At 60.7% G+C, this 21,389-nt stretch overlaps 1 protein-coding gene across 14 annotated transcripts in view; it reads left to right on the top strand.

Moving 5' to 3' along the window:
• Positions 1-21,389, top strand: part of Sardh (sarcosine dehydrogenase) — a 50,224-nt gene that overhangs the window by 17,221 nt on the left and 11,614 nt on the right. For all 14 annotated transcript variants that reach the window (XM_046465430.2, XM_046465423.2, XM_046465427.2 and 11 more), the window contains 7 exons: positions 1,768-1,909; positions 4,108-4,191; positions 5,991-6,104; positions 12,023-12,161; positions 13,753-13,866; positions 14,437-14,584; positions 17,339-17,432. In XM_046465430.2, the coding sequence (XP_046321386.1) occupies positions 1,768-1,909; positions 4,108-4,191; positions 5,991-6,104; positions 12,023-12,161; positions 13,753-13,866; positions 14,437-14,584; positions 17,339-17,432 (835 nt within the window). The remainder of the gene's footprint in view (positions 1-1,767; positions 1,910-4,107; positions 4,192-5,990; positions 6,105-12,022; positions 12,162-13,752; positions 13,867-14,436; positions 14,585-17,338; positions 17,433-21,389) is intronic.

Consider the following 21,389-nt stretch of genomic DNA (forward strand, 5'->3'; position numbering starts at 1 on the left):
GCTCCAAACGTGGGGCTCCTGTGCCTGCCTGTGACCTCAAGAGGTCAGGCAGAGTGCACCACAGCCACCCCTTGTCCTACACATGGGGGCAAGCTCGGAGCGGGAGGGCCCCGGACAGGGCAGTGGGTGCCAGTGCTGGGTCCTGGGCGTGTCTGGCTCATGGGCAGCTGCCCCCGGGTGGCAGGGTGGTGGAGTGAGTTGAGCCAGGTGGGTCCTAGTCGCCAGCCCACACTATCCACCGTTGGCCCTGGGCTGGAGGCTCCTCTTCTCCGAGCCTCAATTTCTGCTTCTGTGAACTGGGCACAATGACCTACCTCCCAGAGTGCGTCTGAGGCTCACGAGTGGACGCTGTGCCCAGTACCTGACATGGGCAGGGTCAGAGCAGGTCCGTCTTATCAGGAAGGCCCTTGGGGCAGGTTAGCGAGGAGAAGAGTCCTTCCTTGTTCAAGTGAAGAGTGTAGCCCTGGCTGCGGCCCCAGCTGTGGGTCCCTCTGCCCACTGCTCACAGGCCCCTGTGGGCCACAGGGGGTGTTGGGGGCCTGATTTCACTCCCTGCAGGTCTCTGACCCTGCTCCTACTGAGCTGAGGCCCCATGGCCCCCGCCCCACAGATAGGAGCAGAAGGGCCAGTGGAGAAGGGGCCAGCTGGGCCTGCCACGTGGCCAGCAGCGTCTGCTGCTGTCTGATGGTACAGGGCCCACCCAGCCCTGGCCACACCACCCCGGGGCCTAAGGAGGGGCCCCCACCGGGAGCAGCACTCCCAGCAGCTGAGAGACCACCTGGCTCGTGCCCACAGCCCTCAGTGCCCAGGGGCAGCCCAGCCATGGAGTGCAGTGAGGGCCCAGGGGTCCCCCTGGATGCCTCCCTCCCCAGCTCAGCCCTCCTCAGCCAAGCCCATGCCCTGCACATGGGCACGCTGCCCCTGTGGCTGGACACACAGTTTTTGATGGTGGCCTCCAGACTCCTCACCCGGCGTGAGCCCCCTGAGCCTCAGTGTCCCCAAGTGTGATGTGGGCCCTATGAACAGGGCAACTCTGAGGGTGAGGAGAGGGTTCTTGCAGAATGTGCTCTGCCCTGGGCCCAGGCTGGAGGAGAGGCCCCTGCAGAGAGCGGACACTGGAAATAGTGTCCTCACCTTGACCGCTCCCCGCCCCCAAGACTGCCCACCCCAGACCAGAGTCATGCCTTGCCAGACTCTCACACGGTCCAGGAGCTGCCCAGCCACTGAGGCTCTGACAGGTATCCCTGAGGACAGAGGCCTGGCCAGGACGTGGCTGTCCAGGTGGTGGACCGCGGAGGGTGACGGGACTCCTAGCTAGAGAGGGCAGACCGCTGGAGGCTGGGGCGAGCCAGAGTCTGAGAGCTGGGCAGTGTGGGGAGGGGACTGCAGGGCCCTGACCCTGCGGGGCCAGAGGTCGGACTCTGTCCTGCAGCAGATCTGTGGGGTCTCACCCAGGTGGCCCGTCCCACTTGAAGGCAGGAGTGGGGACCAGGAACCCTCAGCATTCAGAATATGGACAGTGGAGGCCATGGAACAGGCTGGACCCGAGCCCAGGGCCCTGGTGGGGAAGGGGACCCTGCAGGCCCTGGGCTCCTGGACCCCACTCTGCAGGCAGCCCTGGGGGCCACAGGGGAGGGGCTGGGGCCTCTTGGCACCTAGCCCCAGGAGGCCTCTGGGGAGGGTGGGGGTCCAGTTTATGCTGGGTCCTGGGCCACCTGGCCCAGGCGGTGTCGTCAGGCGGTGACCTGGGCCCTCCCTGTACGGCAGGCGCTTCCACCACTCACTCACGGACCACAGCCGCTGGATCCGCGAGCGCAGCCACGAGTCCTATGCCAAGAACTACTCCGTGGTCTTCCCCCATGACGAGCCGCTGGCCGGGCGGAACATGAGGACAGACGCCCTGCACCAGGTGCCTTCCTGTGGCCACAGGCTGCAGTGACCCTCTGGGACGTCCTCGGGGTACTGGGTGGTGGAAGGCAGACCCACCCCAGGTGTTATCCCAGCATGGGTGCTGGGTGCTGGGTGCTGTGCCAGGGTTGGGGAGAGGCGGGGGTGGCTGGGGGGGCTCCTGTGGGGCCCAAGGGAGGAGATTTCCTGGAGAACCAGGAACTGTCCTGACGCTGGGAGCAGTGCTGGAGGCAGGGGCACGGAGGGCAGCAGCTAGACCCCTGTGCCCAGGCCGGCCTCCTGCTCCGCAGCCGGCTGGGATACTCTTCTCCTGGTGGGCGAGCTTCTACCTAGGTGATGAAACCCACCGTCAGGCACTCTTCCCTGGGGCCGGCGCTGTGACTCTCCTGGCCCCAGGACCTAGGCGTCCCTCGGTGTCCATCCCTGGTCATCCTAGCCAGAGGCTCTGCTTACTGGGGAACAGGAGTGATGGTTTTTGACAATTGAGGGCCTCAGGCGAAGTCTCTGGAGTGGACAGGTGGGGCAGGAGGCAGGCCCCGGGAGCAGGCAGCATCTAGGCTGGAGAAGGGGCCTCCCCCCACTGACCCTCCCATGCCAGGACCCAAAAGGACCTGGTGTCTGCTGTACCACCCCCCAACCCCAGGAGAGGTCTGGGATGTCCGCCGTCAGTGGGCTGGCTCCAGCCCAGTTGTGCTCCCAGGCCTCACAGAACCTTGGGGTCTCTGCAGCTGGACCCTGCTTTGAGCCACCCCCTGCCAGTCCCGACAGCTCAGAGGCCTGCCCGAATGAACTCAGGGTCCCTGGGCTCATGATGGCTCAGGTGAGCTCATAACCCAAGGACCTTCCCAGGAGGCTCTGCAGGGGCTGAACCCCTCCATCCAGAAGGGAGCCTCGGTCCCCCAGTCCTTCTCTTCCTCCTGAGCTTCACCTGCGACACTTGCTTTTTAGAATAGAGATGCCTTCCGCCTTTAGCATCTTGAGACCAACCTTCTTGTCCTTTGAAGGTGACCAGTGGGGCACGCCCACCACTGTGCACTCACCACTGCTCTTCGGGGACCCCAACATGCAGGGAAGCCATGCCAGTGTCCAAACCCAGCCCTTCTCCCTGCCTGGGTCCCCATGGATGGAGGGAGGGGACGGTTGCAGCTGTGCCTGTCTTTGCCCTGTGCCACCCAGGGCTGGGCACACTGCCCGCCAGCCAGTCTGAGCTTCAGATGCCCTGCTGGCCCTGGCCCACTGCCTGGTGCTGGTCAGTGGGGTTGACCGTGGGCAGGACTCTTCCAAACCCACAGTGGGATTTTTTTTTTCCCCAAATCAAGTTAATTTTCAGAGAAAAGTGCCTGGACGTCACTTTATTATGCCCTGGTGGTTCTCCTCGTGGTAAGAGCACAGAGCGTGAGGCCGGCCCTTTACCCATTTTAAAGGGTGCAATTTAGGGCACTCAGTCCCCTCCTTGCTGGGCAGCCATCAGCCCTGCTCAGTGTCCATGTGACAGGGCTCTTCTACCTGCGTGACAGTGAGCAGCTGCTGTGGACGTCCATGTGGAGTGTCCAGTGAGGCCCTGCTTTGCCCTGGGTGCACACGCAGGCAGAGCTGCTGGTCACACACTCCAACCTGGATTTTCTGAGTGCTCTGAGCCTGGAGGTCAGGGTTCCTGTACTCACTGCCTGGAGAGGAGCTCCTGGCCCGTGGGCGGTCGCCTGTGTCCTCACGGGGAAGACAGAGGGCACTCTGGCCTCTCTTAAAAGGGCACCTGTCCTATGGACTAGGACCCACCCTAGGATCTCGTTTAGCCTCTTACCTCCTCACAGGCCCTGACCCCAAGCACAGGTCACTGGGGTTAGGGCTTCGCCACAGGAGTTTGTGGGGACACGATGTGGTCCATAGCTGCTGATACTTCTCCAGGTTGGGGGTTCCTGGGGAGGCACGGGGTGCGGGGGAGCTCCGGGATGCACTGGCTGTAGAACTCCAGATCTTTAGGTTTTTCAAAGATTTGGATTTTTAGTTCATCATTTAGAAAGTAGAATGTGGAAAGCATTAGAGCCAGGCCAACCTGGGCTTGAAGACGCATCACAATAATTGAGATGAGGAGTGGCACAGTTGACAGAAGAAAGGGACTGTAAAAGTTGAAAGGAAAGAAAGATGAAGAATCAGGCGGGGGACCTGGCCCTGTGTGACAGGTGTTGTCCCTTCCCACAGGAGCTCCTTGAACAAGGCTGTGTGTTCCAGGAGCGGCACGGCTGGGAGCGGCCGGGATGGTTCAGCCCTCAGGGGACCGCTCCGGTGAGTGGTCCCAGCGGTGGCTGAGGGTCTGTGCAGCCCTGTGAACCTGCCCTGCTGCCCTCAGCCCACCCTGAGTCAGGGCAAGCCCGGTTCAGAGCAGGCGGTGCAGCCGGAGAGCAGCCAGGCCTCCCCGGGCACTGTGCAGGCTTCCCTGCCCGGGTGCGCTCTGTGGGCAGAGCAGAGGGTGTCCCGCCTGGGCACAGCTCGAAGACTCCCCGGTGGTGGGAGGGACTCGGCCGTCTTCACATAGCTTTCTGCACGTATTTTTGGCAACTCCAACTGTTAGTTTATGTTAGTAGGAGGCTGGTTAGTGGGAGGGTTTATGCTCGATGTGTTCAGCTTGTCTACTGAGATGCCCCACGCCCTGGCCTCCGAGGACCTTCCTGGGCCTCCCTGCTCCTCCTGGGGATGGGCCCTTGGAGCAGCCTTGGGGCTTGGAGACGGGTTGGGCTGGGCTGGTCTGGGTGCGGATCTGTGCACCAAGCCCTTTCCTGTCGCTGTGCTGCTCTGCCTTCTCCCAGTGGGACCCTCCCCCATCTCCATGGCAACCCACCTCCATGGCCCATTTCCTGGGCACCCTTAGGGGAGACGGGAGCCACAGCTGGCTCACAGGGCCTTGGGCCCCGTGTGGATGTCCTCAGAGCCTCCTCAGTCACTGCCACTTCTCTCGCTAGTCCCTAGGACATATGGTCCCTGGGGACAGTGCAGAAGGCTAGGCCTGGGCAGACCTGCCCTTTTAAGCCTGGAAGCCCCTCTGTCCTGGAGTCCTGGACAAGGAGAGGGGCGTGGAATACCCTTGGGCCCCATGAGCAGATTTTCACCCAAGGGGGCCATCTGGGAGTCCAGGAGACTGGGAGATGCCTCCTGATTCCTGGCACCTCTTTGGGGCTACAGCGGGGGAGTAGGCCTGCTGGGGTCTCCAGGGCGGGCGAGCATGCCCCGCTAGGGAGGGAGAGGGGCTGTGGAGCCCGCCAGGCAGTCCTCAGTTCCACTGGGTTCCCACCTGTGGAAAGGCGTGGCCCCAGGCAGACTGGCGGCCCTGGAGGTGAGGATGGCCTGCTCCTTACACCCTGTGCAGGGGCCGGCAGGGAGGAAGGGGGCTTTAGCAGGAGCAGAGGCCAGGAGGTCCCAGGGTCGTGGGGCATCTGAGAGAGGCAGGCAGCTCACAGGAGAGGTGAGGTGAAGGTGCAGGAGCCCGACACGGAGCCCCCACTCACGCTCGCCCAGCATGACACAGCCTTGGGTGCTTGTCAGTGACCTCAGGCAAGGTGTGACTTCTTTGTGCCTCAGATTCCTCATCTGCAGAAGGGGTCACCCTTGTGAGGAGCATGGGCCACATCAGCAGGGCTTGTCCCAGGGTGGAAACGAGTCCCACAGAAATCGCACCTGCGCCATGGCCGGGACGTGCCAACCCCTGACCTTCGCCCTTCTCAGCGGGTCACTTCCCTCTCTGCCCAACAGCGCCCTGAGAGCCTCTCTGGCCTCCTCACCCCTCACTCCCTAAATTGGGATCCAGCCTCTTCTTCCCCACCCCAGGGCCCCTACTGGTCCCCAGCTCTTAGACCCAGCAACAGGCGCCACCTGTGCAGCTGTTGATATTGCCTAGGCTGCACGCCCTCCCACCCCGGGTCCACCACCCACGCATGCCCACTGGACAGGAGGCGCTAAGGGCAGCACCAGCCTGTCTCCCAGGACTAGCGCACTACCTGCCCAGTGGTGGGCCCAGCCTATTTGTAAAGAGAGGGAGGGAGGAAGAGAGGAAGAGGGGAGGCGGGCAGTGACCATGTCCTCTGCCCCAGGTCCCCGACTACGACTACTACGGGGCCTACGGGAACCAGGTGCACCAGGACTGTGCCTACACCAGGCTGCTGGGGGACGAATACACCTTCGAATTCCCGCCCCACCACCGTGTGGTAAGCAGCCGGCACCCTCCCGTGGCCCAGTCCCCCTCCCCATCCCCCTCCCCGCCCCTCATGCAGAATTCTCCCCTGAGCTGCCTGTGGGGGCCCTCAGCCCAGCCCCTGGGGCTCCTGCCAGCCTCATGCCCTGCCCCGGCTGACTCAGCTGTGGGACAGTCACCTGACAGTGGTTGTCAGCAGAATCACCTGAGGGCAAATCCCATTGCTCAGGGCAGCCGCAGCGTGGGTGGGCCAGGAGGCCTGGGAGGTGGGCCAGGTGGCCTGGGTTGGCTGTGTGGCCTCAGGCCAGGCCAGCACCCCTCTGAGCCCTTCTTGGTCCTGAGGCTGCCTGACGGATGGGTCTTCCTCCGGCAGAGGGCTCTGACCACAGCTGTAGGTCCAGGACAAGGTGGGCTTGCTGATGCTGGGCACCTGGCCCCTGAATGGCCCCTCCAGGGGACAGCAGGGAACAGATCTGGGGAAGCTCTGCTGGTACAATCTGCGTGCTACAGACTTCTGCCCCTTCCTCCAAAAATGGTCAGGTGAAGCTGGCCAGATGGAGCCCCGGGCAGCCCACAGCCCCTTGGTGCCCGGCTCCCCATCACCCTGGGCTGAGCCTGGGCTGGGCCTCCCCTCCAGCAGCCTGCACCCCGCAGGCAGCTCCCGTGCAATAAGCAAAGCCCCGCCCACCCCTAGCCCAGCCACCTGCTGGGCACTACTGCTGTTCCTGGGCCCTTGTGCCTGGTCTGGGAGCAGAGCCAGCCCTCAGCAGGACCCAGGGCCCTGGGTGGGGAGCCTCGGGAGGGGCCCTGGTGCCTGACAGGGCTTCATGGGGGAGCCACTCTGCTCAACCTTGCTGAGAAGGTTGATGCTCTCTGTGTTGCCCTGAAGCCCCCAGTGCTCCTTCAACAGGAGCGGGTCTTGAGGGAGGGGACCATTTATCTCCACCACTGTCCCCACTGTCCCCAAAGCTTGCTCCAGTGCAAGTTTGGGCAGAGGCCTGGGGAGAGGCCGTGCTGAGGGGGAAGCAGGAGGCCCCTGGTCACGAAGCGCGGGAGCTGCAGGCGGGCTCAGCGCCCAGTCCCTGGCGGTGCCTCCCTCACGGGAGTCGCGGGGCTGCGGGGCTGCGTCTGGCACCTTCAGGCTGCAGCTCCCGAAGCCTCTGGGACTCCCGGCCCTGAGGATGTGGAGGCTCCGGGAGATGCCAACTTGGCTGGGTGTCTTCACCAGCCTCCGCACCGCGGCTGAGACGGTCCCAGCGCAGGAAACGCGCTCACTGTCAGTGCTGGCAGCCGCCCCAGGCTGGGCAGACGGCCGGCAGCAGCCCAGGACGCTGCTTGGGGTTTTGGTTTTGGTCTGCAAACAGTGGGTGCTCCATAAAGGCTAGTGATGTCAGGAGGGAGGCTGACGAGCAGCTGAAGGGCAGGGAGGAGGAGATGCCCACGGTGTGCTGCAGAGTGACCACCTGTCCCAGGGGGCAGCTGGGCGGCAGTGCTGCCCATTTGCCTGGAGTGGACACTGGCCCATTTCCATGTTTCCCTGTGTGGCATCTCTGAGCATTGAGGTGGGACCGAGACCCACAGTGGGCTCCCATGGGCTCCTTTGCTCCTGTGCCACCCGAGGCCCCCTAGGGCACCTGAGCCTGGCGGTGGCCACCTGTGGGGCGGGCTGGGAAGGACATAGTGCAGCCCGAGGCACATGGGGCCCGCCTGGTGTGGGAAAGCCGCTGCCATGGTCACATTCAGGGTTGGTCATGGTCTGCTCAGTGGTCAGGGGGCAGTGTGGGAGGGAAGGCCGAAGACCCACTGAGGTGCTGGTGGGCCGTGGGGAGGGCAGTGGGAGAGCTGGGTTGGCCATGATTCACATACCGTGTGGTTCATCCATCGAAAGGGCCGGATTCGGGGATTTTCAGTGAGTTCACAGGGCCGTCGCACGGCCATCAGTGCAGTCTAGTTCTGGACACCCCCTTATCCACCCTGTCCCACCCCAGGCCACAGCAGCCACTAATCTGCTTCCTGTCTCTAGGAGCTGCCTCGTGTAATCCATTTAAGGGGATTCATAAAATAGATGTGCTTTTGTGGCCAGTTTCTTTCATTAGCAGAATATCCTCAAGGTCCTTCTGTGTGGTGGTATGTGGTGGCGTGTGGTGGCGTGTGGTGGCGTGTGGTGGCATGTGGTGGCGTGTGGTGGTGTGTGGTGTTTGTACTCGCTGCCTCTTGCAAACTGGAGCCTGCTGCAGGCACATGCCACAGTTCATCTGTCCATTCGTCTGTGGATGGGCCTTAGGGTTGCTCCCGTTTGGGGCAGTCATGAATGGTGTGCTGGGAACATCCGGGTGCAGGTTGTGTTCCGATGCCCGGGCTGGAGTGGCCGAGGTGTGGTCACTCTGTCCAACAGTGGTCTCCCCCCAGCAGTGTGTGTGAGTTCCAGCTCCTCCCCGGCTTCGACGGCCACTCTCTCCAAGCTGCAGGGGGTGAAGAGGGGTCCCGTTGCGGTTTTGACCTGCGTGTCTAACTATTCGCCTTGCACACCTTTTCGTGGGCTGTTGGCCCCTCGATATCTTCTCTGGGGAAATGTCTATTCAGACCTTTGGCTTATTTTAAATTGAGTTGCTTGTCTTTTTATCATTGCGTTAAAAGATTTTTTGAAATAAACACCCTGGATAGGAGCCCCTTGGAGGTATCATATGCAAACATTCTCTCCTGGTGGGGTTGTCTCTCACTGTCAGGATGGTGTCCTTTGCAGCAGAAACTTAAAATTTAGATGACATCTGACTCATCTCTTCCTTCCTTTTTGTCCCTTGCATTTTTGACGTCATGTATAAGAAACTAACTCAAGGTCACAGACATTTCCTTCTGAGTTTTCTCCTGAGGGCTTTGTAATTTAGCTCCTCTGAGATAAGGTTTGTGCATGGTGTGAGGAAGGGGTCCAGATTCATTCTTTTGCATGTGGCTGTCGTGCTATCACAGCGCTCTGTGTTGGAGACTCTCCTGTGAGAAAGTGTGTTGGTCCCTTTTCAGAATACACTGTTCAGCCCTAAGTGTAAAATTGGGATGTAGGAAAGGCAGCCGGGGGGAGACAGAGCAGAGCGGAGAGTTACAAGCAGGTAACACCAGATCATTCATAGCCTCTTGGCAAACAGGAGGCGAGGGAAGGGGTGACCTGACCCATGGGCCAAAAACACTGGATCCAAGATTTTCCTGCCCCAGGGGAACAGGGGGAGGTGGGGACAACTAAAGGTCCATTTCTTTAAACAGCCCAATAGGAGACAGTAAAACCTAGATGATGACCCCAGGAAGACTGTGCACCCCACGGTACTCAGCCAACAAGGAGCCAGGGGGACCTGTGCTCTCAGGGTAGAGTGCTGGTTGTAAGTGCTCTGGGTGTGCCCGCTCCCGGACACCTGGTCTCGCTCGACCATCAATCAAGTAAAGCCTGGCCTTTTTGCTGTTCCTGTGTCCTATAGTCCATGCTTTGGGCTTGGACAGGTGAGTGTGTACCTCACTCCCATGGGACTCTCTTGTCACCCTTGTTGAAAAACCAGTTAACCGTACACACGAGGGTCTATTTTCAGAATGTGGATTGCACCCTGCTGACCTCTGCGTCCATCCTTGAGTCAGTCCAACTCTGGTTTATCTACTAGCTTTGCAGTAAGTTTTGCAAACAGGGAATGTGAGTCCTCCAATTTGCTCTTTTGTCCCCAAGATTGTTTGGAACATCCTGGTCCCTTATGGTTCCCTGTGGATTCTGGGGTCAGCTGGTCAGTGTCTGCCGAGGAGCCGGCTGAGGTTTCGGTGGGGATTTTGTGGACTGTGGAGAACAATGAGGGGTGTGTTGTCACCTTGACATAGCTTATGTCTTCTCCCCATGAGCACGGGCTGTCCTTCCACTTCTTTAGGTCTTCTTAAGTTTCTCTCCAAAACGTTTCCAGTTCTTTAGAGTACAGAGTTTGCATTTCTTTCGTTAACCTCATTCCCCAAGCATTTTTATTATTTGATGCTATTGTAAATGGAATTATTTCTCCATTTCCTTTTCGGAATGTGCAGTGTTAGTCTATAGAAATACAATAACTTTTATTATTTTTATTTTTGGTCTGTTGGCTTTGTATCCTGCAAACTTTTGAACTATTTTATTAGTTCTAATAATTTTTTTAGTGGGTTCTTTAGGATCTTCTATATGTAAAGTCATGTTATCTGTAAATAGGTGTATTTTTACTTCTTCTTTTCCAATCTGATCCCGTTTATTATTATTGTTACTTTGCCTAATTGCCCGGGCTAGGGCCTCCAATATAAAGTTGAATACAATTGGTGGGAGTGGTATTGCTCCTGATCTTGTGGGTGGGGGTCAGTGTTTGATCAAGACGTACAGTGTGTATGTACTACATGGTTTTTGTAGGTTGCCAGGTTGAGGGAGCTCCTTCTGTCATTTGTTTGTTTTTATCGTGATTTGTGTCAAGTACTTTTTCTGCATTGAATGATTATGTGTTTTTCGTTTTTTATTCTCTTAATGTGATTTAACTTCACGTTCTTGGGATGAGCCTATTGATCATGGTGTAGAATCCTTCCTTGATGTTGGATTGGGTTTGCTGTATTTTGTTGAGGATTGTGTCTACATTCATAAAGGATGTTGGTCCATAGTTTTATTTTATCTTTCGTTTTGGCATCAGGATAATGCTGGCTTCCTAGAATAAATTGGAATAACATTTCCTACTGTGATATTTTTTGGGAAGAATTTGTGAAGAATTGGTATCACTACTTTGAATGTTAGATAAAATTCCCCAGTGAAGACATCTGGGCCTGGGCATTTCTTCTTTTTTTCAATATTTATTTTTTAGTTGTAGTTGGACACAATACTTTTATTTTATTTATTTTTGTGTAGTGCTGAGGATTGAACCCAGTGCCTCGCACGTACTAGGTGAGTGCTCTACCGCTGAGCCACAACCCCAGCCCCAGCCTGGGCATTGCTTTGTGGGAAATTTTTAAAGGCTTAAAAATTTTTTCTTTCTTTCTTTTTTTATTTATATGTGTTGCTGAGACTCAAACCCAGTGCCTCACACATGCTAGGCAAGCACCCTACCACTGAACCACAACCCCAGCCCTAATCTCTTTTTTTTGTTGCAATTTTATTCATATTTTTCCATCTTTATCCAGTTTCAGTGATTCATGCTTTCTAGACATTTGTCCATTCTAAACTAATTTGTGGTGTATTATTATCAGTCTGTCTGTGGGGTGGGTGGTGATGGCTCCTCTTTCCCCAGGACCCTCCTCTGTCTGTGGGGTGGGTGGTGATGGCTCCTCTTTCATTGCTGATTTTAGTAAAGGTTTGTCAATTTTGTTGATCTATTCAAAGAGCCAATTTTTGGTTTTGCTGATTTTTCTAGTCTAATCTTTATTATTTCTTTCCTTCTGCTTGCTTTGGGTTTAGTGTGCCCTTTTTCCAGGTTCTCAAAGTGGAAGGTTGGGTTGTTGAGCCTCTTATGACATAGGCACGTGTGGCTATCGCCTTCCGTGTGAGCACAGCCTTTACATGTTCACAAGTGTTTGTAGGTTGGGTGTCGTGTCCGTCCACTCACCTCACAGTAGTTCCTTAGTGCCCTTTGATCTGTTGGTTCTTTAAGAGTGTTCTCTTTAATTTCCACTTATTTGTGGATTTCCCAGTTTTTTTTCTGCTTCTAATTTTGCAGGTCAAAGAACCTGCCTTGTGTAAGTTAAATCCTTTTGAATTTGCCGAGCCTGGTTTTATGACTGAGCAAGTGATCTCTCCTAGAGAATGTTCCCTGTGCTGGAGAGAGTGTGTCCTGAGCTGGGAAGGGCTGGCTCAGTCTGGGAGGGAGGAGGGGAGGCTCGGAACAGGTGCATTGGAGGGCCCAGCCCCCAGTGGTGAGGGGAAAGGGCACCTCAAAGACCCTGCACATCCACCCCGGGACTTTTCAGATCCAGAAGGAGTGTCTGACCTGCAGAGGGGCTGCTGCTGTGTTCAACATGTCCTACTTTGGGAAGTTCTACCTGCTGGGGCTGGATGCCAGCAAGGCTGCCGACTGGCTCTTCTCTGCAGATGTCAGCAGACCCCCAGGTACAGGCTTGAGTGGTGGGCCACTCTCCTCCCATACCCAGCACCACAGTGCAGCCCCAGGCACGAGACACAGGGGCAGGGGTCATGACCCCAGCGCCCCTCCTAGGGCCTGGCCTAGACACCTCCAGCCCCTCTGATACCTCCAAGCCCCGGGCTCCAGGGCCGTCTCCTTGCCCAGCCCCACAGTGGGTCCTTCCTTCTCCTCCCTCTGGCTTCCTTCTTTCTTAGCTCCAGAAAGGAGGCGTGGCAGCAGGCCCTCAGGGCTGCCTCCTGGCACAGGAGGGCCCAGCCTCTGCCTCCAGGATGCTGTCCCCAGGTAGGGTTTCCAGAATTAAGAATCCAGGACCCTCAGTTGAATTTGACTTTGGATGAATAATGAATAATTTTACAGTGGTGTCTCCTGCCCACTCCTGCCCACTCCTGCCCACTCCTGCCCACTCCCTGCCCACTCCTGCCCACTCCTGCCCACTCCTGCCCACTCCTGCCCACTCCCTGCCTGCTGTACTGCTCACCCTTGCACCACCCAAACCCACCTGCTCTCTTCTTTATTCATTTCCTGTGGCTGCAGTCACAGTGCCACCAAACAGGTGGCTTAAAAACAGCAGAAGTCTATTGTTTCATAGTTCTGGTGGCCAGATGTTGGAATTGGGGTATCGGCTGTGCTATACTCCCCAAGACCCTGGGTGGGCTCCCTCTGGACTCCCCAGTGTGGCACCTGCTGTCTGGCTGGGGACCTTGCCCTGACTGGGCTTCAGTTGGTCCACGCCACTGTCCCTGATGCCACACGGCCTTCTCCTGCATTTCCTTCCTGTAAGGAGGGCAGTCACACGGGATGGGGACCGGGCCCACCCTAAGGATCCCTCCCCATAGCTGGATTACATAAGGTAACAGAGACCCTGTTCCCCCTAAGGCCACCACCCAGGTCCTGGGGAAGCTCTTCACATGTCTGTCTGGGGACACAACTTGACCGTAACACTCTCCATCCAGCCTCCGTCCAGCCACCAAGGTCCCACCTACCAGGGCTGGGTGTCTCCTGCTCACCCCGAGGCGCCCTCTGCCTGCCCAACCACTCAGCCCTACCATCTCCGCCCCCTTCCACCTGTCCTTTTCTCCTCCACCGTCCTCCCCGCCCCCGCTGGCCACACCCTCCTGCCCTCCACCTGTCTGTCCATCACCCACCTTCCCTTTTGCCTGTCTGTCCTCTGTCCACCCACATGACCCTTTTCCACAGACCTCTATGGCCTCTGCTCAGCAGGCACAGGGCTGAGGCAGGGGTGGCTCTTGCCCCTGGAAACCTCTGGTGACCGCTGGGAGGGATGGAGTGGGAGGCAAGCAGCTCAGGAGGAAGGAGCCTCCCTCCCAGGACCACAGTGTGGGTGACCTTCCCCTCGGTGGCCCTCTGGGTCACCTGGTAGAAATGGAATCACTGAGTCCAGGGGTCTTCCAAGGCCACCTCCTGCGGGTGACCTGCCAAGGGGTTCTCCAGAATGAGGCGAGCTGCTAGCCGCCCTCCACTCATCCACGCCTGCCCCACCCTGCTGCCCACCCACCCTGGCCTTTCTGAACAGACCTGGTTCTCCCCGGCCCCCAGGCTCCACGGTGTACACCTGCATGCTGAACCAGCGCGGGGGCACCGAGAGCGACCTGACGGTCAGCCGCCTGGCCCCTGGCCCCGAGGCCGGCCCCCTGGCTCCTGCCTTTGAAGGTAAGAGACCCTGTGTGGGGCTGCTGCAGCTGCCGCCTGCTTGGGTGGAGGGCACTGGTGGCAGGACGATGCTGGCGGGAGGCTGGGGCTGAGCTTGATGCCCTGCTGTTCCCGTGTGGCCAAGCTGGGGATGGGAGGGCTCCATCGGGCAGAGGCAGCCTTGCTGGGTAGTGATGTGGCTGGGCTTGTTCTCCAGCCTCAGGCTGTGGTGCTCGGGAGCAGCTCCTGTGGGCCAGCTCCGCTCCTGCCAGGAGGAGGCAGGCGGTCACCCTCCTGCTGGGGATGGCTCTCTCCCTCTGCCTGGCTCTGTGCCTCTTCTCCCCGTAACTGCAGCTCAGGCCCAGGCATCCAGCTGGGTGTCCAGGCCGATGCCTGGCCCCACGGTGGGTCAACACCTCTGTCCCATTTGCACACCCCAGTCGCCCCGTCAGCTCAGGCCTCCGATCCTCGGGGGTCACCCTCAAGGAAAGGGCATCGCTTTCTCAAATGGGAGGCCCTTGGGCTACCCTCACTTTCCTTAGCACATCCTCGTCCCCTGGTCCTCTTCTAAGCCTGGCGCTGCTCTTCCAGGGGACGGCTACTACCTGGCTGTGGGCGGGGCTGCGGCCCAGCATAACTGGTCGCACATCAGCACCGTCCTGCAGGACCAGAAGTTCCGGTGCCAGCTCATCGACAGCTCCGAGGACCTGGGCATGATCAGCATCCAGGGCCCAGCCAGGTGAGCCAGATGGGGACCTGAGCACGGGGTGCACCTGGGCTCACCTGACCTCACCTGGACCCCGGGCCCTCCACCTGGGCCCTTGGGCAGAACCAGATGGGACATTCTGAGTAGCCGACCACGCTGGTAAACCAAGAGGTGTCATGCCCAATAAATGACCTTCAGAGCACCAGATCAGACAGCCCTGGACGTGATGGTCAGCCTGGCCTGCAGTGAGTCAGGTCTGGGTCAGTCACAGAGCCAGGAATTGCAGTCCACCCTCCCCGGCCGGGGCTCTACCGGCCACTTGCGCCAAAGTAAGATCCTACACCAGTCGCTGGTGCCTCCCCACGCCAGGCTGGCGGGTCCTTCCCTCACGCGGTCCTTCTGAGGATCCTACTGAGCCCTGTCCCCCTCCCCCACGAGGAATCAGGACCTGGCGAGGACTCCTGGGGGCCACTGAGGGTCGTGAGCAGGTGTGCACTTTGAGAAGACCCACCTGCTGTGCTTTGGGGAAGGGACTGGAGTCTCGGGGACAAAAGGAGACACACAGGTGTGCTCAGAGCCACCAGCTGGGAGCCTGGGTTTCCAGCCGTGGCACTAGTCTTTGAAGTAGATGTTCTTTCATTACTGATGAGGAGACTGAGGCACAGAGAGGTAGGGACATTTCCCCAAGGTCACGCAGCTTGTAAGTGCCAGAGCTGGAGGGCATGTGGCAGGGAGAGGGTCAGGGATGGCAGACTTGGCGGGATGGCGCCATCTGGGATGTGCCTGTGCAGCACCTGCCCACGGCGAGCCCCATGCTGCTAGCTGGTCCTGTTGCTACCCGAGGAGCCCACAGTCTCCCAACGGGGGCCGGGTAGGGGGAGGCCAGCCCTCCCAAGCCTGCGTGGCCAGGGTGACCTTGGATAGGGAAGGGGCCATTTTAGAGTGGAGGAGGCAGGTGGGCAGGGAGGCTGCAGACTGGTCAGGGGGTGGCCCCTGGGGACAGGCAGCCTCATTACCAGCTGCTCCCCTGGGGCGGGGCCAGCACCTGCCGCATCCCAGTGACTTTCCGGCTTTCGCCTCTAAAGCGTCCCCTCCCTTTCAAGGACACCCCAGGTTTCTACATGCATTGGAGTCCCCAGCACCCAGGAGAGCCAAGCCCTCGGGTTGTGTGGGAGGCACTCAGCACAGGGCCTGGATGTGAGGGCGCGATGTGGGGGCACCACAGGAGCTGCTGCCCCACGGAACTCTCCAGAGGGCAGCTGCCAAGCCCGCCTGGCTCCTGGGCCCTTGGAATGTGGCGAGCACGGCTGACGGGTAATCCAGACAGCAGGCTCGTGTGGCCAGGGCGGAGGTGACGCCACTGTCCCGTCAGCAAGGCCAGGTGCTTGATGCCTCTGAGGGCTCTGTGAGGGGACGTCTCTGTCCCCATTCAGCAGAGGGAGCCAAGGCTGGCCAGGCCAGGGCTAAGTGCGGGTGTTGGACTTGCACCTGGGGCTCCGACGGGGAGGCCCCTGCCCTGTGGCCACCTGACTTCCTGCAGGGAGGGACAGTTCAGCAGACGGGGTGCCTGCCTGATCCTCCCTGACGTGGTCCCTGGGGCTGGGTTCCCCTGGCTCTGCTGAGGCCACAGCCTGGGTCAGAGCCCTGGACACCTTGGCCCCAGGAGCAGCTCCCTCCCGGGAGAGGTGCTCGGCAGCCCCAGCTCAGCCGCCACCTCCCCGCAGTGTGGCCCCCGGCTGCAGAGTGTGCTCTCAGAGGAGGAGGCAGTGCCAGCACCGTGGGTGGCAATAGGGTCAGCAGCACTTCTGGGCAGTGGCCCCAGCGCCTGTGGGGACCCCGGGTGGAAGTAGGACATCTGCAGCCAGTGGGGGGCTCACCTGCCATGCCAGCTGCCATGCCTGGTGCTGAACATCCTGTGTCGCCAGGCACGCTGGGAGGTGGGTCCCGTTGGCACAGAGCTCCCAGTGGGAGACAAGCCTGGCAGGAGACTGGGACCAGACTCGCAGTCAGGGAGGGCTGCCTGGAGGAGGTGCCGCTGGGCCAAGCTTCAGGGTGAGGCAGGGTTAAACAGGGCAGGGTGAGGGTGGGGAGGGCCCGGGAGGGGCGAATTTACAAGGAGACACACGGGCTTGGGGTCCTGGGATGGGTCACCGCCGAGTGGCCCCGCAAGGCTGCAGGCAGTTAGTTCAGCAGCACAAGGGCCGGTTCTGCTGACAGCGTGGAGTTGGGAGGGAAAGGAAGACTCCCCCCTGGAGCCACAGACTAGTGGATATGAGCTGTGACACATGGTCACGTGGCCTGGCCCTGCCTCTGGTCGGTGACAGTCCTCCAACAGGCAGGACGGCTCTGGTCACCTGCTGGGCACTGAGCGAGCTCCAGTGCCCCTGCAGACGGGTGGGGGCTGAGGGCCCGCTGGGGGACGCCTGGGGGAGCAGGACGGGTACTTGGAGTGCTCTCCTGCTGGACGGGGACCTGTCCACCCAGCTCCAGCTTGGACAAATCACTGTATTTTCTGGGCAAAACAGAGGCCACCTTGGCCAGCTTTTCTTGATGACCAGGCCAGGGGTGTCCGGGCATTCGTGGTCAGACGACTGGCCTGCCTTGGTCACTGCCCGGGACCGGAGCTGACCCACCAGGAGTCCTGGAACCAGCAGCAGACAGGTGGCTTCCCCCTGATGGGATCCGTGGTGCGCACTTGTCCCATGAGGAGAGGGACACGTCCTGCTTGCTGCTGTCCCCTGTCTTCCAGCCCAGCCTCACTGACTGACCCTCTGTGCTTGCTCCTAGCCGGGCCATCCTGCAGGAGGTGCTGGACGCTGACCTGAGTAACTCGGCCTTCCCCTTCTCCACCCACCAGCTGGTGAGAGCCGCCGGGCACCTGGTAGGTACCGCCAGCCGCCGCCCCCGGGTGTGCTGGCAGTGGCCTGTGGTGAGGGGACGGAGCCAGGGCAGGACCTGGGAGCCTGGTGTCCTTGGTGAGTCCCTTTACCTCTCTGGGTCTCGGTCCTAAACTGTGAACTGGGGCTAGCGGGGACCAGATGGCCTGCCCACAGGCTGTTGGGAGGGAGCAGGGAGGTCCTGCGAGGGCCACAGTCAATCAGAGTCACGGCCTCCTCTGTCCTCCAGGGCCAGGCGTAGGTGGGAGGGGGCTGCCCCTGCCTGTGTGTCCCCTTCTGAAGGGCATGGGGCCTGCCCTCCCAATCAGGGTGATGGCGGGTCTCTCTGTCTCCCTGGAAGTGAGGGTGGGGGGCAGAGCTGAGTGACCGTGCTGCTCTGGCGGCTCCCTGGTCCTCGGGAGGCAGCCCCTGCTCCTGGGGCCTCGACCCACCTGTGTTGTGGATGTGGGGGGCGCTTAGGCAGGAGCAGGGCTGGTCTCACACAGCACCCCAACCCCACTGCTCCCAGAGGTCCAGGACCTACCAACCGAGTCTCTTCTGAGACTGGTCAGGGTCAGCCCAGGGCTCCGTCAGCCCTGGCTCTGGGCAGGGGCTCCTGAGAGGCCAGCTCTGAGCCAGCGTCTCCCACTGCTGGCCGTGTCCCTGTGGGAAAGCAGCGCGGGCCCTTCTGCTTTGCTTCTCCTGGCTGAGATGCGGAGAGACGGTGCCGAGGGCTTCGGCCTCTGGGCGTCCCCCGCACTCTGACCAGCCTGGGAGGTGCCTTGCTGGTCCCCATCAGCACAACTGATGTGTTGTGACAGAGACCCCCTGTGGGGCCATCCCTTTCCTCCAGGGGTCTCTCGGCCGCCCTGGCCTCTGTCCACCGGATGCCAGCAGTGCCCCAAGCCATGACAAGACTGTTCAGTCGTGGCCACGTGTCCTCCAGGGGCAGGACCTCGTTGCCTGGTGTCCTGTGGTGGGTGGGCTTTGTGGGCGGCAGGTGTGGGGCGTGCAGCGCTGACCCAGGATGTGGGAGAGCTAAGGGGCCGAGGGCTGGCCGGCCACCGGCCCAAAGCAGCCAATTCATGCGGCTGACCCCTGTGGAGAGCGCGGGTGGGCGGAGGGCCGCTGGGCCTGGGCGCGCCCCCAAGTGCTGAGGAATGTTGGTGGGGAGTGAGGTCCTGGCCTGCACGGTGGGTGTGGGTCCTGAGGGACAAATCTGGGTCCTGGTAGCAAATAAACAGTGTGGCAGGGAAGGAGGGGAGGGGCTGCCAGAGAGGGAGACAAAGCAGCTCTGCAGGCTCCGTCCGTCCCCCCCCCCAGGCCGCACAGGGTCAGGAAGCCAGGGTGTCTGTCTCGCTTGCTTCCTGCCTCCTTAGCTCACAGCCTCGGCTGAGACCCGAGAGGGTGGCGCTCCGCCCCAGGCCCCAGCAGCACCCAGACCTCTGGACTCGAGCTTGGGCCGTCCTCTGGGGTCTCTGGGGCATCAGCTCTGTCTGGGGCTCGGTCACGATCTGCGGGTGGGGAGGGCGGTGGGTCTCCCACCACGCCGAGCTTGGCCACGACTCAGCCTGTGTGTGGTTCGGGTGTCGGAGGGAGAAACCAGGTGGGGAGGTCCCCTCCCGTCCAGAGATCTCGCCTCCGGCCTCTCGGGACGGTCAGCTGCAGCTGCTTCTCTCCCCAGTGGCCCGGCCTGGCCCAGCTGCCCCCGAGGTTGGCTGCTGCTGCTTCACCTGTGGCCCGGGAGCCAGGCCAGCTGGCGGGCAGAGGCCACGCTGCCTAGGGTCACAGGCAGGCCCAGCCCAAGGCGGGCTGCAGGTGAGGAGGGGTCCCACAGCGCTGCTTCTCCTCAGGGCTGCCTCCAGCCCCGGCTCCCGGGTGGCCAAAAGCCTGTGAGATCCCACCTGCCCTCCACATCCCACCACCCCTGTGCCCAAGGCCCACCTCACCTCCGGAAAGACCACCTTGCTCCTGACGGCAGCCCTGCTGGGCCTTCCCTCAGCCCTGGGACGGGGTCCTGGTCCTGAGGTTGCCCACAGTGCAGGTTTGGAGCTCGCCGGGCTGGACCTGGCGGCCAGCCGTGTGTCACTGGAGAATCTCGGGAACGTTCCTGGGGATGTGAACAAGTTCCGGCCCCATCCTCCCACCAGGGGGAAGCCACACAGCGGGTCAGAGTGTCCCCCACCCGCCTCCTTCTGGCTGTGTCTCCGCTTTCCCGGGGTCAGCACCATCCTCCACCTACGGTTTGTGCTCTGCCTTGGCCTCTGGTGATGCTGGGTGGACTTCCTGCTCCTCTCCACCCTCCTGGTGAGCCTGTGGGGGACCTGTGCCCCTCTCTGCTGCCCACGCAACACCCGGGCTGGACACTGGCAGGCCTGTTTCTTGTCCTCAGAAGCCATCTGGTGAGGAATGTCCCTTGCACATGACCTGAGGGTGCTCCAACGGTTGACCTAAGCCAGGACCTAGGAAGGGTCCTCTGAGTCAGGGGTGTGAGGTGCACGCCCCGGTCTCTGGGTCATTTCCAGCTGCCCCGGCTCAGGTTGGGTGGAGGACCGCATGGTGCTCTCTGAGCCAGGCCACTGCCTGTGGAGACCGCGATGGTGGGCGGTGGACAACGGGATAGGGCAGCATTGAGCCCTGGCTTAGAAGAGGACGGGGTGTGAGGCACGTTCCCACCGGGGAGGCTCTGGACTGCATTTCAGCCACCTGGTCACAACCGGGCCATCGGGTGGTCTGTGTGATAGGGCCGACACTGCGGGCAAGTGGTGGCTACTGTCTAGGACCCAAGTGGGAGTCTGAGTCCCAGAAAGAGGCTCACGGCAGGGAGAACTGGGTCCAGGCGCGGGGTGTCTCCAGCCTCTCCAGGGGGTCCGTGCTGCGGGGAGCCCCTACCCAGGACTCCCTGTGGGCATGGTGAGCCAGGGCCCTTAGCAGCCACCCTGTGCCCACCCTACCGCCCCTCCAACATGTTGCCAGCCTTCCTGCGGGGCCTCCTGTGCGAGACTAGAGGGACGGATGCTGGGGAGCAAGGCAGGCCTCTCCCCGGCGCCTGTGGGAGCGCATCCTGTTGGGGGCCCCAGCCAGCACCCGGGGCTGGCTGCCCAGGAAGACCAGCTGCCCTCAGAGCACACTGGCCGCTGCTGCAGGGCTAGTGTCTGGGGACGGCATGGAGCCTGTCACGCTGCTGTGGAGCATCTCCTCCTGAAGCCCCGAAGCATGGCCCAGGTGCAGGCGGCCAGCGTCCCATGCCTCTGCCTCCTGGTCCCCCCATGTCTGGGAGATCACAGCTCTGTGGGTGGGAGAGGGAAGGACCCTCTGAGTGGCTGGTGAGCCGGAAATCCTGTCCCCAGCCGCCTTCTCCCAAGGACCCAAGGGAGGTGTGGGCAAGGGAACACGATTCTGCCCCTTTGCATCTGACTGTGGTTGGGGCTGACCTGGAGGACTGCCCCTCAGAGGGGTCCGGTCACACATTCTGGGAAGGCCTGAGCCTAGGACACAGCGGTCCCCTTCCCTGGCCAGCACAGAGGGTGGCCGCTCCACTGCAGGCTGTGGAGGCAGGGCTGGCCCTGCTGTGGGCCCATGGAGGAGCCAGGTCAGCCACAGACACCCAGGAGCCATGGGGACCAAAGCCCCATGCTACCCAGGGCCTCCAGTCCTGCCCCAGCCTTCTGTGGGATGGCCTCGGACTCCCTATCTGTACAGTAAGCGCAGACCTAGTCTAATCCTTCCTGGGCCGCATGTCCCTGACCCCATGTCTGTTCAGACAGAATCCTCTCTGGAACCAGGGGATCTCACATCTCCTCAGTGACACCTTGGGCTGGCTTTAAAACAGCGTTGATGAACTGTCCCTGGATGAGCAGCAATCCGGGCCAACCGTCTACAGGGGAGCCCTGGACCCCGGCCACACAGCTGCAGGACAGGAGCCTGTGTGGCCGCCTGGTCAGCATCTCTTGGTCCAGGGG

The sequence above is a fragment of the Marmota monax genome, unplaced genomic scaffold (assembly GCF_021218885.2).
Source record: "Marmota monax isolate L192 unplaced genomic scaffold, Marmota_monax_Labrador192_F-V1.1 WCK01_AAM20220418_F8-fsc00167, whole genome shotgun sequence".
NCBI lineage: Eukaryota > Metazoa > Chordata > Mammalia > Rodentia > Sciuridae > Marmota > Marmota monax.